The 14313-nt window shown below is 42.4% G+C and overlaps 1 protein-coding gene across 12 annotated transcripts in view; it reads left to right on the top strand.

Annotated features, from left to right (window-relative positions):
• ATP8B4 (ATPase phospholipid transporting 8B4 (putative)) overlaps positions 1-14313 on the top strand; it is a 144032-nt gene that overhangs the window by 23689 nt on the left and 106030 nt on the right. For 11 of the 12 annotated variants that reach the window (XM_043524464.1, XM_043524466.1, XM_043524457.1 and 8 more), the window contains exons 3-4: positions 6315-6428; positions 8073-8171. In XM_043524464.1, the coding sequence (XP_043380399.1) occupies positions 6315-6428; positions 8073-8171 (213 nt within the window). The remainder of the gene's footprint in view (positions 1-6314; positions 6429-8072; positions 8172-14313) is intronic. The other variant, XM_043524462.1, reaches the window with a different exon arrangement.

Below are 14313 nucleotides of genomic sequence, written 5' to 3'. Positions count from 1 at the left end.
TTTGCAGATTCACCTCTCCCTGTTCAACCCCTTTTCCAGATAATTTATGAATATGTTGAATAGCACAGGTGCCAGTAAAGATCCTTGGGGGACCCAGTTATTTCCATCTCTCCATTGTGAAAAAGAGGATTTATTCTTACTGTTTACTGTCTTTTAACCAGTAACTAACCCATGAGAGGACCTTTCCTCTTATCGCATGATTGCTTACTTTGCATAAGAGTCTTTGATGTGGGACCTTCTCAAAGGCTTTCTGAAGGTCCAAGTACACTATATCAACTGGATCACTGTGTCCACGTGCTTGTTGATGCCCTCAAAGAATTTTAATAGATTGATGAAGAAAGATTTTCCTTTACAAAAGCGGAGTTGACTCTTCCCCAACATATTCCCCAACATATTAGGTGTCTGATAATTCTGTTCTTTACTATAGTTTCAACCAATTTAGCGGGTATTGAAGTTAGGATTACTGAATGCATCCGATGAAGTGAGCTGTAGCTCACAAAAGCTTATGCTCAAATAAATTTGGTAGTCTCTAAGGTGCCACAAGTACTCCTTTTCTTTTTGCGAATACAGACTAACACGGCTGCTACTCTGAAACCTGATTTGTAATAGTCAGGATTGCCTCTGGAGCCTCTTTTAAAAATCGGTGTTACATTAACCATCATCCAGTCATCTAATAAGGAAGCTGATTTAAGTGAAAGGTTTTTTACCACAGTTAGTAGCTCTGAAATTTCATATTTGAGTTCCTTTAGAACTTTTTGGTGAATACCATCTGGTGCTGGTGACTTATTACTACTTAATTTATCATTTGTTCCATGATAAACAACCTCGTCTACTGATACCTCGATCTGGGATAGTTCTTCAGATTTGTCATCTAAAAGAATGGCTCAGGTGTGGCAATCTTCCTCACATGCTCTGCAGTGAAGACCAATGCAAAGAATTCATTTAGTTGGAATTTAATTAACAATTCTGTTGATGATGCTTGAGCAAGAATAGATACCAAATTCTTTGTCCCATAGCTGTACTGCCTCTGCATTTATAAAAGGAATTAAATAGTAAGCCCCACCTCCTGTGTTTATCACTAATGTAGAAAGAGCTGAAAATGTACTCAACTGCCTGAACTTTGGCCAGAAAAGTAGAGACTCTTTTCTTTGACTAAATTTAAACACACTACTATGATAGTTTTAGGTAGATTTCATTAGCCAGGACTAACTTAAAACAGATCCTCTAATAAAATAAAATATACAACTTCCTCTAGAAATTGGGCATAACACATATATATTGAAAGCAATATTAGATAAGCATTCGTATACCAAATATATGGCCATCTGCTGGCTATCTGAAAAAATGCCCGCAAAATAGACACACATTGAAGCTGCAGAAGCATCAGTACATTGTGTCCACAGCCTGACCATCAGTGGCTCTTTTTGATTGTTGGCTCCCAAAATATTGACTCAGCAGATAAGTCCTCCTAAAAAAAAGAAGAATCTGCATGGGTCAGGAACCCTAAGCACACTAATGTAGCCCTGCCAGAAAAACCCATCTTGGTTCTTGTCACGTGTTTTCTGCATGGATTTTTTGGGGGGAGCCAGTATCTCTGCATGTAGAACTTCTGCCCCATATTCCTCCTCTATTTGTGGGTTTCATTGTGTTCATGTGGCAGCCAGATTTTAGCCTACAGTATCCACTCAGTGATCGAAGATAGCATCTAATGTATGTCTGTATGTATCTATATCAAACTATAAACTCCATTTTGTTTTGTGGATGCCACAAAAGTGTAAAACTGCACTGTACCTTCACTGTTGTCTTTTAATCTCCATACTGAACTGGGATTCCTGGAGGTGTTGTCAGAAGGCTAACAGTGGAAAGCAATCAAGGTTTGTTAACCTGGAGGAACTCCAATTCAAATGGAAGCATTCTAGGACAATGAGCTAGTTGCCACCCGATGAACCAGTTCTTCCAGGTGGGCTTGTAACTAAGCAATGGATCAGCTGATGAGGTCCCTTCCAACTAGATGACCTCCTGAGGTCCCTTCCAACCCTGATATTCTATGATTCTATTAGGGACTTGAAGCCATTTGGAATGGTCACCTGACATGGGGACTGGAAACTTATAAAAGGAAGGGTTTCTTACCTGCCATTTTAAAGAGAGAGGACACCAGATTGCAAAGCTGTGCAGGAAGAGAGGATGGTCCTGGGACCCAGGGCTGTGGAAGGACTGGCCAAAACCTGAGGGTTGTTGAAATGGTGAGGCTACTGGAGGGAGGCTTTTGAGGGCAGGTTTTTGTTGTTTTCTGTAGATATCTTTTGTGCTTTGTCCATGAGTAAAGTGTGATTGGTTTAGAAATTCCTTATAAAGTATCTGTGTTACTTGCTTTCATTATCATGTAGTCCCTGAAGGGGAAACAGTAACCTGATAGGTGCACAGCATTGGTTGAACTCTGTGTACTTGCAAGAACTACTGGGGAAGCTTGGGAGAGCTGACACTAGTTTTCCTAGGCCTAGGACTGCAGAGCTGTATATCTCAGAAGGGATCCTAGACAAAGGATTTTTACCTTGAGAATGTGCCTAGAAACCCAGAGCCAGTGCCTAGACCAGGGGCGGGCAAACTTTTTGGCCCGAGGGCCACATCTGGGAATAGAAATTGTATGGCGGGCCATGAATGCTCACAAAATTGGGGTTGGGTGCGGGAGGGGGTGCGGGCTCTGGTTGGGGGTGCAGGCTCTGGGGTGGGGCCAGAAATGAGGAGTTTGGGGTGTGGGAGGGGGCTCTGGGCTGGGACTGAGGGGTTTGGAAGGCGGGAGGGGGATCAAGGATGTGGGAAGGGGTGCAGACTCCAGCTGAGGGTGCAGGCTTTGGAGTGGGGCTGGGAATGAGAGGTTTGGGGTGCAGGAGGGTACTCCAGGCTGGGATCAAGGGGTTTGGAGGGTGGGAGGGGGATCAAGGCTGGGGGCAGGGGGTTGGGGCATCAGGAGAGGCTCAGGGGTGCAGGCTCCCAGCGGCACTTACCTCAAGCGGCTCCCGGAAGCAGCAGCATGTCCCAGCGTATCTGCAGGCACCTCCCCTGCAACTCCCATTGGTGCGCCGGAGGGGGCCATTGGAGTGCGTAGGAACCGGAGCGGGGGCATGCTGTGGCGTCCGGGAGTTGCGTGGTGAGACCCCCGACCCTGTGCCCTGGCTGGAGTGCTGGAGGGGGGGCCATGCCGTGGCTTCCAGGAGCTGCGTGGTGTGGCTCCCGCACCTGTGCCCTGGCTGGAGCACCAGAGTGTGCCCACCCCGTGGCTGCAGGGAGCTGCATGGTGCAGGCCCCGACACTCTGCCCTGGCTAGAGCACCAGAGTGGGGCAAGCCCCAGATCCCACTCCACAGCGGGAGCTCGCAGGCCAGCGTAAAATGGCCTGCAGGCTGTATCTGGCCTGTGGGGTGTAGTTTGCCCACCCCTGGCCGAGACTCTGCCTGAGCCTAAAAGGCCAAGAGCATATGGAACCCCAAGGGTTGATCCAAATACAACAATCTAGTGAGTGTCCACTGGTGGACCTAATTCAGAGTTGTAACAGCATTTATGGGTTTTCTGTGGCCATTCTTGCACAACTTACTGCTTTGCATACCAATGGCCTGGAGGATTTATATTTAGACACTAAAATGGACCCTTTGAGGAAGTGATTGGAGCAATACAACTTTCATTTTTGTCTTGGCTATAACAGACATGGTACCAGCAGCAAATTATAATTATCCCTTACAAAGCATTTTCCTTTTGGTTACTAGCAAAATTTCAGATTAGTTACAAATCAACATGTCTTGAAAAGACGGACCTCTCTGAGGTGATATTCCAAGTTGCAGGATAACAGCTGATACAGACTAAACTAATTTACCCCATGATATTAGTCTGCTAGCCTGTGGAAAGAACAATGTACTCTGGTACATGCTTTCATATGTAATGTGTTATACCGTGCTGCATAAGTTACAATTAGATAATATGTGTTTGTAGCCGGGTGGCTACCCCGCTCCTAAAATAGAAGGGGTTAAAAGCAGCCCTGGAGAGGGCTGTGGTTGGGGATGGCTGATTGGGGAAGTAGCCGCAGCTAGGCTGTCAAGTTTCCTTCCCCGCTCTGAACTCTAGGGTACAGATGTGGGGACCTGCATGAAAGACCCCCTAAGCTTATTCTTACCACCTTAGGTTAAAACTTCCCCAAGGTACAAACTTTTACCTTTTGTTCTTGAACCTTTATACTGCCACCACCAAAGTGGTGCACAAAGAACAGGGAAAGAGCCCACTTGGAAACGTCTTTCACCCCAAAATCCCCCCAAGCCCTACACCCCCTTTCCTGGGGAAGGCTTGATAAAAATCCTCACCAATTTGCATAGGTGAACACAGACCCAAACCCTTGGATCTTAAGAACAATGAAAAAGCAATTAGGTTCTTAAAAGAAGAATTTTAATTGAAGAAAAAGTAAAAGAATCACCTCTGTAAAATCAGGATGGTAAATACCTTACAGGGTAATCAGATTCAAAACACAGAGAATCCCTCCAGGCAAAACCTTAAGTAACAAAAAGACACAAAAACAGGAATATACATTCCATTCAGCCTAACTTATTTTATCAGCCATTTAAACAAAACCAAATCAAACACATATCTACCTAGATTGCTTACTAACTCTTTACAGGAGTTCTGACCTGCATTCCTGCTCTGGTCCCAGCAAAAGCATCACATGTACAGACAGGACCCTTTGTTCCCCTCCAGCTTTGAAAGTATCTTGTCTCCTCATTGGTCGTGTGTCAGCAAGGTTATCTTAGCTTTTTAACCCTTTACAGGTGAAAGGGTTTTTCCTCTGGCCAGGAGGGATTTAAAGGTGGTTAGCCTTTATATTATATTCCCTTTATATTTATGACATGGGCCACACCCCAATCAGGCCCCAGCTGGCCTGTATAAAAAGGCTGTGAGCTAGTGGCTTAAGGAGTTTCTTTCTAGGCTGGGAAAGAGTAGGGCCTGCCTGTGCTGCCAGACAGACAGAGTACTGAGGGTGGTGCAGTGCTGGGGAAGGAGCAGGCTGAGGGGGGGTACTCCAGGCTGGCAACTCCCCAGGCTGTAGGGCCTGGTCTGAGGCCCATAGAGGTACTGGGAGACAGAGGAAGACAGCAGGTCTGAACCGCCTTGCCGATGATGAGTGGTCTTTACACTGCAGTCTGCTCCAGGGAGTGCGGGCTTGGTGATGACTGGCAGTAGCCTAGACTGAGGCAAGGTGGGGATACTGGGTTGGGGGTTCCCCAGGAAGGGGAGACCCAGCGGCAGAGTGTGGGGGTACTGCCGGGGGCAGAACCGTAGAGAAAGGGGCACCGGCATCTGTGAGGGACATGGGGGCCAGAGCTGTGTGGATCACTGGACTGCAGAGGGCACTCCAGGCTGGAACAGCACTAATTCCCAATGACCAGCAGGAGGCACTGCAGGGGTGAGTCCGGCTCTTTTACAGTATTAATGAATGATTAAGGTTTTTTTTTATATTCATAGTATTGTAAAAGTAATCACAGTTGTCACCAAGGAAAACATTTGTTGTAGTAAAACAGCAGAAGTGAGGGCCATAGATAGTAAGATAACCAGAATCACAAGGTCCACTTCAGAAATGAAATATGTTCTTTTTGTGGGTCTTGCAGCCCCCCCCCATCCCTCCCAAAAAAGGAAATTCCAGGCTTTCATAGCAGCCAAGCTAAATGTAGGTTGTGTTGAATGGGGTTGTACATTTTAGAGCATTAAAGTAAAAGAATCAAGCAAATGTGTGTGGGTGTGCAATTTGCTATTGGGTTGTGTTGCATTTTACCTCTAGCATAGCTTAATATCTGCCTCCTCTGTGCTTCTGTCTTGCAGTGACATCTGCTGGGAAATACATGAAACCCTTATTGGAATCCCCTTCCCTGCCCCAAGCCCCCACTATTAGGTATTGCTCCTGAATAAGGAGCGTATGTGTCTGTCTAAACCCTTCCTGAATCCATTCTTTCTCCTAGTGTATACACACTTCTCTTACCTGCCTAAATAAGAGTTTCCAGATAAGGAATCTGGAAGCTCCCATTTATTGCCTAAAGATTTTATATCTTGATTTAAAACATTGTTGAAAATTAGAACTTCTATTACCAATAATTTAAGTAATATTTATAATCAACAATTTAAGAAATAATTGTAACAAAACTGAGATGCTACAAGATGACTTTCTGATTTTAAGTGTCATTACTGCTGTGTGTTCCAAACTTGAAGTAGATTTTTTCTGTAGAAGTTTAGATTTTTCTGTGCTGGTACTAACATGCATTACATCGTTCTCTTATTTTTCAGAACAATCGCATTAAAACGTCTAAATACAACATTCTTACTTTCTTGCCAGTTAATTTATTTGAACAGTTCCAGAGGGTTGCAAATGCTTACTTCCTTTCCCTTCTGATTTTACAGGTGATGTATAACTTTCTTTTTTTTGCTGAAGTGTAATTTTGATATTCTCTTCTCTTAACAAAAAGACCCAATTATTTGTGTTAATAGCAATGCAATAGCCACTTAGAATACCAAACAAATGAGTAAAATTGTTCTATGTTGATCAGGTTTCATGGGTATTAAAATGTAGCCGTTGATGGACAACTATCAAATAGCCTAAAATGACTGTTTCTGAGGAACTCTATTAAGAGTATTTCCAAGATAATATTGAATGGGCATGACAAGGGGGAGAAAGAGCCTGTTGGGCACATGTGGTGAAGCAGAGAAGGAGCAGCAGCACCAGACTTCTTTGTTAGGGCAGTTCCTCAAATGATTAGATGCAGTTTGAGGTATGGGTGAAGGCCCAGGTTAGTTCTTGTTTTACCCAAACTGGTTTGATTGTTCCTTTTTAAACTTAAGTTAATTGGATAAGTAAACCAGCCCTGATGATCTCTGTAGGATGCCTAGAGTATATGAGGTGATATAGAAAACTATTCTTGTCTAAATTAAAATCTACATCCCCAATCAGAACTTCATGATTAGAGTCTCTCTGTAATGGAATCCCAAGTCCAAACTTTTGGGAGACTTGAAATCTGGACCAGAATACACCTGAATTTTGCATCTATAGTTAAATGAAACCCTAGTCAAATGTACAAGTTTGGCACAGAATATTTTTTAAAAATCTCAATAAAATAAAAATCTTTCCTGCTATTTAATAAACATTTTTCTAATCTCTCATTCTTTGTTTCTGGCTCTCATTTGTTTGCCATCTTTCTCTGTTCCGTCTCACTTTTTGTATGCAGTAGTGTTATAGCCCTGTTGGTTTTAGGATTTAAGAGAGACCAGGTGCGTGAGGTAATATCTTTTATTGGACCAACTTATATTGGTGCAAGAGACAAGCTGTTGAGCTACACCGAGTTCTTCAGGTCTGGGATCTTTTAAGAAGGAGCCTCTGAAGAAGAGCTCTGTATAGCTCGAAAGCTTGTCTCCCTCACCAACAGAAGTTGGTCCAATAAAAGATATTACCTCACCCATCTTGTCTCTCTTTTTGGAATTTTTCCTTTTTCTGAGTGTTCTCCCTTGTATTGCATTCTTTAAGGTTCCATATACCTAGCAAAATGTATTTTGGGTTTACTCACGGTTTAGTTCACACTCGGTCTTCTTCCACTTTGTATTGTTTCATGGCCTTTTGCTTTACTTGGGCCCTATTCTCCTCTCATAGGTTCTGAATACCTCCCACTGAAGTCAGTGTGAGTTATTCATCTCTGTTCTCATTGTTTTCCTTGATTTCTATTTTTGCTTCATTTTCTCTGCTTCTCTTTTTCTCTCCCCATTTTTCTTTCATTGTGCTATCCATTCTTAGTCTTTCTCTCCCATATCTACTCTTCTCCCCATGGTTCTCTCTAGTTCTTTTTCTCTTTCTTCCAGCTCATCCCCTCTTGGCTCTTCATTTACACACTATTCCATTTGCTGCAATTTTACCCGTCCTGTGTATTAATTATGACAATGTAGCAGATTTTCTTTACTACAGTACTACTTTTTATGAAAAATATTGCTTTGAAATATTGTTACTGAAATTTCACTAAGATTTTTTTAAACAGTATTTAATAGAACTTTATCTTGTAGCTGATCCCAGAAATATCCTCCTTGTCTTGGTTTACTACCATTGTGCCTTTAATGATGGTATTTACCATTACTGCTGTCAAAGATGCCACAGATGACTGTGTAAGTATTTGCAGTAAGTTACTTTTACAAAGTCTTCAGCTGTCCATGTTCTGTTAAGTAAATTACTAGGTAGCATATTATTCACATATTGTTGATTCTAGTGCCATACTGTGTAGAAGGGGAACATGTATTCACAAAGAAGCTTTATTTGCTATCACTTGAGCATATTTATGTCTTAAAAGGCACAGTGTCTAAAATATGTTTGGTAGATGTTGTGCTGTTGTTCAATTTAACAGATTTAGAAGTCTTCCTTTCCCATTCTATTACTACTTCTGTCAGAGTAAGTATTATATACAGTGTGTTATAATCTGCTCATTAAATCACAGATAGTAGATCTGATGGAGGTAAATCCTTGTCCCAAGTCTTGTATAAACAGATTAAAATGAATAAATGCCAAAAATAAATATTAAAATGCTACTTTAAAATAAAGTAGTCATTTTCAAACCCTTTGTTAATTTATCCCATATAATGGCCAAAGTCTTGTAACTTTTATGACTGTAAAGCATTTGATCCTGCTCTTACTTGTTAGTTCCAAAACTCCCAGTTTTCTACAATGTGACATAATGTTTGTATGAACTAATGACAATAAAAACCATAATGCATCTATGTAGTGACTCGCAAGGATCCTAAAGCACTTATATAAACGGCTTTTTTACACTCCCTTTTCCACTTTGGAAAGGGTGGAAGTGGGCGGGGCAAGGGGCGGGGGCGAAAAAAGGAGTCAAATGCACGAGGAGTAAAGGTGTAGAGTTTTACTAGTGGCATGGAGTTTTTAGTTACCAAATCTCACTTATCTATAAAATACACTATTTGTATTTCTCCCCAATTTTAAAACAATCCATGTGTGTCTTTATGAACCCTAGATTGGGGAAACCAAGTTAAACAAAACACTGTTGCAGTTGACCTTTTAAATCTAACTTTTGTGTTAGATCTCATGTATAGCTATCATATCTTTATGGCTAAAATGTTCTGATGCTACCTTGGTGCAGTTTTTTTTAACCCCATGTGAAGCATTGTGCATCAGATAAAGCACAAACAGGAAAAAAACAATGGAAAATCATAGACATGATGCAAGGGACAAGGAGTGGGGAAATGGATCTGTGAGGCAGAAGTCTTACTGCAATAGCAGAGAAACCTCTGAGTTCTTCAGATTCTTTAGGATATGTCTATATGGCTGTAAAACTCCCACAGCAATGAGTCTTAGACCATAGGTCAACTGACCCGAGCTTGCAGCGCTCAGGCTGTGGGGCTATAAAATAACTGTAGAATTCAGGCTCAGGCTGCAGCATGGGTGGCGGATATCATAGGCTAGGGGAGACTGTGCCTCCCAAAATGGCCTGGCATGGCCCCGCCCATGCTTCACCCCCAGGCCCCTGCCTGCAGTGCAATTCCTTCCTGCTCTTCCATAGTAGCCTAGGCTGGCTGGGGAGGGCTGGTATGGTGCTGGGATTCATCGTGGCTGGTGCTGGCTCCGTGGCTGCACTGCCCACCTGGAACTTGGGATGCTGGAACTGCACCCCCTGGCTTCCCAGTGCTCCGGGGCTCTGGTTGGGGGCTCAGCTGGAACTCCAGGGCTGGGGGCACTCCATGGCTGGGGGTGCTTGGGTGGCCTGGGGCAGGGGGCTGGGGCTATGGTGGGGGTGCTCTGGGCTCCTTCAGGGGATGGTGAGGGGCAGGGCCTTAAGTAGAAGGGGAGGGCTGGGGGCTAGCCTCCCCCTATGGCTGGTTCACCAGCTGCCCATGGGCTGTAGCCCAGGGTCTGAGACCCTGTCCCGTTGTGGGGTCTCAGGGTATGTCTATACTATACTGCCATTAGGATACCCATGGCTGGCCCATGCCAGTTGACTCAGGCTTGCAGGGCTCGGGCTAATTTGCAGTGTAGATGTTCTGATGTGAGTTGCAGCCCAAGCTCTGGACCCTCCCACCTCTCAGGGTCCTAGAGTGTGGACACCAGTCTGAGCCTGGACATCTACACTACAATTCAACAGCCCAAACCCCATGGACCAGCCGCACATGTCTAATTGCAGTGTAGACATACCCCCAGAGACCAAAAGTCTACACTACGATTTTATAGTCCTGCAGCCCAAGTCAGAGTCAATTGACCTGGGCCAGCCACAGCCATGCTGCAGGTCTTTTATCATAGTATAGATGTACCCTGAGAATACAATCCTAGAAGGGTAGTACAGTCTATTTCATATTATGGAGATTTAAAGTTACTAATCCTAGCTGAGGTCAAGCACTGATCTTTACTTAAAATGGAAAGCTGGGTTTGCCTTGGGAAGTATGAAGTAATAAGCTCTCCAAGGTAGTGTATAAAGGAACATGGCAATAACTTCAGTGTAAGCAACATGATTTTAAAGATACTGACGTTTCACTGGAGAGTAGGGAAATTCTCTTTGATAAGGACTAAGTTTCTGAAATCTCAAAAGCTGATATTCTTGAGGGAAGTGGTAAAGAGTGATACATGATTGATTGGGAATAGTTCAGTTAGAACGTGATACAGGCATGATTAAGAATCTCTGTATCCCAGTGAGATGGTACAAGACAGTTGCACTGTCAGAACTTGATTTTCTTTTTTTGAGGCTCATATTAATCCGACTCAGATGACTCCAAGGATTACAAACTTTGATGTCAGGAAAAATAAAAACAGATTTAAAGGGAGAGGAAAAGCAGGGAGGAAACAACATTTTTATTGGGAGAGCACAAGCATCATAAGATCAGTCTTAGATTTTAAATTAAAAGAATGTGGTTGATACCAAGATCTTTGAATGAAAACTGAGCAAGGCAGCATGAGCCATCATAGCATCTGCAAGTTCATGAGTAATTCTGTTATCTCCAGTTAACAAGCCCCTTCACCTTGCATGGTCCCTTAAAATATGTGTTAACTACTGATGCTAAACAATCTGTTTCACCTTGTATTTAGCGGTGACAGTCTGAGTACATTTCTCAGACCTGAAGAAGCGCTCTGCGTAAGCTCAAAAGTGTGTTTCTCTCACCAACAGAAGTTGATCCAATAAAAGATATTACATTACCCACGTTGTCTCTCTCAGAAGCCTATACACCAAGGATCAGTTAAATAGGTGTTTGAATGAAACCGCCACATGACACTAGGGTCTTTTTGCAAAGAAAAATTTGTGAGGGAGATATGAAAGCTGAAAAAGTGAGAGAACAGAAAGAAGAGAACTTCTGGGGGACAGCTTGGCATGTATTTTGTTGTTAATTTTCATAGGATTAGAACATGTTAGTCTCTCAGGATTTAAAACACAGTTGATAACTCTTTAACAAAAAGTAGAAGACTGTATTGGTTCTGATAAGATTGTTAGACTAATTAAGTTTGACCTGCCTCAGATAATCTCTGTAACCACACACAAAGCTCTCCAAATTAGCATGTGGACAGTGTAACTAGAGTGTTTTCAGTAGTATTACAGTCTGCAACCAGTTGGCTCTATTTCCTTTATGCTCTTGAGAATACCATGAAAAATGACAAGCAAAAGAAATAATCTAAAATGGATGAAGAGAATTGCCTTATTAAAATTAAAGTGGTGTTACCTGTCTCTTCCTCTGTAGAAGGAGGGGAGTGTGTTTTACAATAGAAAAGAAAGCAAAAAATATCAGACAGGATTAAGTATAAAAATACTGTGTGTACACACACACATATATATATATACACACACACTTTTATTCAAGGATCTCAGTCATTTGCAAATATTAAGTCTCTTCAACGCCCTATGCAGTAGAGAGGTGGTATACTAATTTTACAGATGTATAAACTAAGAAGCAAGGATTTCAAGTGGTTTATTCAAGATCACACAAGTGAAGTGGTGACAAAGCTGGAAACACATGACAGACTGCCCACTCATAGACCACTACACTACATTGCCTCTCTCACATAAGCTGTTTTTAACAGTACCAAAGAAACAGCAGAACAAATCTTATAGTGATCAGAAAAGTTACTGATTATAGATTTAAAATTTATAGCCAAAGCAAAATGAAATCCAGCTTGTGACCTTTAATATGTATAAAAATAAATCATGTTGACATGAGTCAGAAGAGCAGAGGTGCAGTAAACTTGAACACTAAAATGAATGAGCAACTTAATCTATTCCACATGAATATTAAGTCTTGAACCAAGGTTGAATACAAACTCTCAAAAATTATTGAGAAAAATTAGGATTGGTCTTCATTAAACAACCAAAGTATCAAATAACTATGGTGATTAGCCAGAAAAAGTGTTTGGACAAGGGGAAAAAAAAAAGGAAATACCACCACTACCATCCCTCTACTAGAAAGATGAAGGATGCTGAAAGATAAATCCTCACTCAAGTTTAAATTGTAGTAAGAAGTTGTCACAAACTGCTTTTGATGGGCTCAAGTCCAGGTACATATTTTGTGTGCCCTGTTTTTCATCTTATGTTTGCTTTGTCTCTCTCCAAGAAAATTTATGTGTATACCTCTAATTTATAATGGCAGCTGTCTTTCCTCAAAGTTTCTCATAGACTTTCACACTACCCCCTCACCAGCCCAAGTTTACACATTTCAGTTTATTCTGACAAAGCCAAGCTTCTGCCACAGCCAGGTTTACCCATCCTTCTGTTCTCTGTCAACTTGCTAGCTTAATCCTGAAGCTTTCAGTCAGTAATTCTTCATTGTCTTTTGATATATTTAACATGGATATTTATTTTTCTGGTGTCCACACTTCCAAAAATTGGAATGGGTTCAGAAAAGTGACAAGAATGATTTGGGTTCTGGAAAACCTTACCTAGAGCAAGAGATTTAAGAAGCTCTGTTTATTTAGCATATTAAATAGATGATTAAGGTGACTTAATCTGGTTCTATAAGATTTGTTAATAGATATACCACACAAAGGCATTCAATGGAAGTTGAAGCTAGACAAATTCAGACTGAAAGTATGGTGCACTTTAAAAGTGAGGGTAATAAGTCACTGGAAGAAGTTACCAAGGGATGTTGTGGGCTCTCTGTATATGTCTGCAAAGAAAAACCCCCAGTGTCAAGTCTGAGAGTCTGAGTCAACTGTGGAGCTAAAAAGAGCAGTGTAGTTGTTCAGGGTTGGGCTGGAGTCTGAGGACTGAAACCCAACCAAAGGGGGGGAGGGTCTCAGAGCCCAGGCTCCAGACCAAACCCAAACATCTACACTGCTATTTTTAGCCCCGCAGGCCAGGCCCTGTGAGCCCGAGTCAATTGACCCAGGCTCTGAGACTCAGGCTACATCTACACTACAGCCGGGATCTACACTCTGAGATCTATCCACCGGTGGTTGATTTAGTGGGTCAAGTGAAGACCCGCCAAGTCAACAGCAGATCGCTCTCCAGTTGACCCCTGTACTTTACCCCCGACGAGAAGAGTAAGGTAAGTCGACAGGAGAGTTTCTCTTGTTGACCCCCTGTGGTAACGTGACCTAAGGTATGTCAACTCCAGCTACGTTATTCACGTAGCTGGAGTTGTGTAGCATAGGTCAACTTACCGCAGTAGTGTAGACATAGCCACAGTGCCATGAGTTTTTCTTTGCAGTGTAGACATACCCTTTGTCACTAAGGCTTTGTCTATACTGGCACTTTCCTCATTAAAACTTTTGTCACATAGGGATGTGAAAAAACACCCCCCTTGAACGACAAAAGTTTTAACAGCAAAAAGCGTGGACAGTGTTTCATTGGCGGGAGCCTCTCTCCTGTCGACAAAGTTACCGCCCCTCATTCAGGATGGTTTTATTTTGTCACCGAGACTTGAGAGCTCTCTCCCTGCGACAAAGAGTGGGCTACCCAGTACACCTTACAACAGCGACACAGCCACGCCATTATAAGGTGTGCAGTGTAGATGTAGCCTTAGTCTTTAAATCAGGATTGGCTGTCTTTCTAAAAGAAATGCTCTAGCTCAAGTAGAAATCATCAGTGGGTGAAATTTTATGGCCTGTATTATGCAGGAGGTGACATTAAATTTTCATAATTGTTCCTTCTGGCCTTACAAATCTATGAACAATTGTCTCTTTGCCCACCTCTCCGCCTCTACCCGTAGAGTTCTCCTTTATCCTTTCATTAAAAATATATGGCTGGGATTTACAAAGGAGCGTAAAGCCTTTGTAAGATGCCCAAATCCCATTGAATTTCCCAGTGAATTACCTTGGGCT

This window comes from Chelonia mydas, chromosome 10 (assembly GCF_015237465.2).
Source record: "Chelonia mydas isolate rCheMyd1 chromosome 10, rCheMyd1.pri.v2, whole genome shotgun sequence".
Classification (NCBI taxonomy): domain Eukaryota; kingdom Metazoa; phylum Chordata; order Testudines; family Cheloniidae; genus Chelonia; species Chelonia mydas.
The sequence above is the reverse complement of the archived record's forward strand: the minus strand, read 5'-3'. Positions and strand labels throughout refer to the sequence as shown.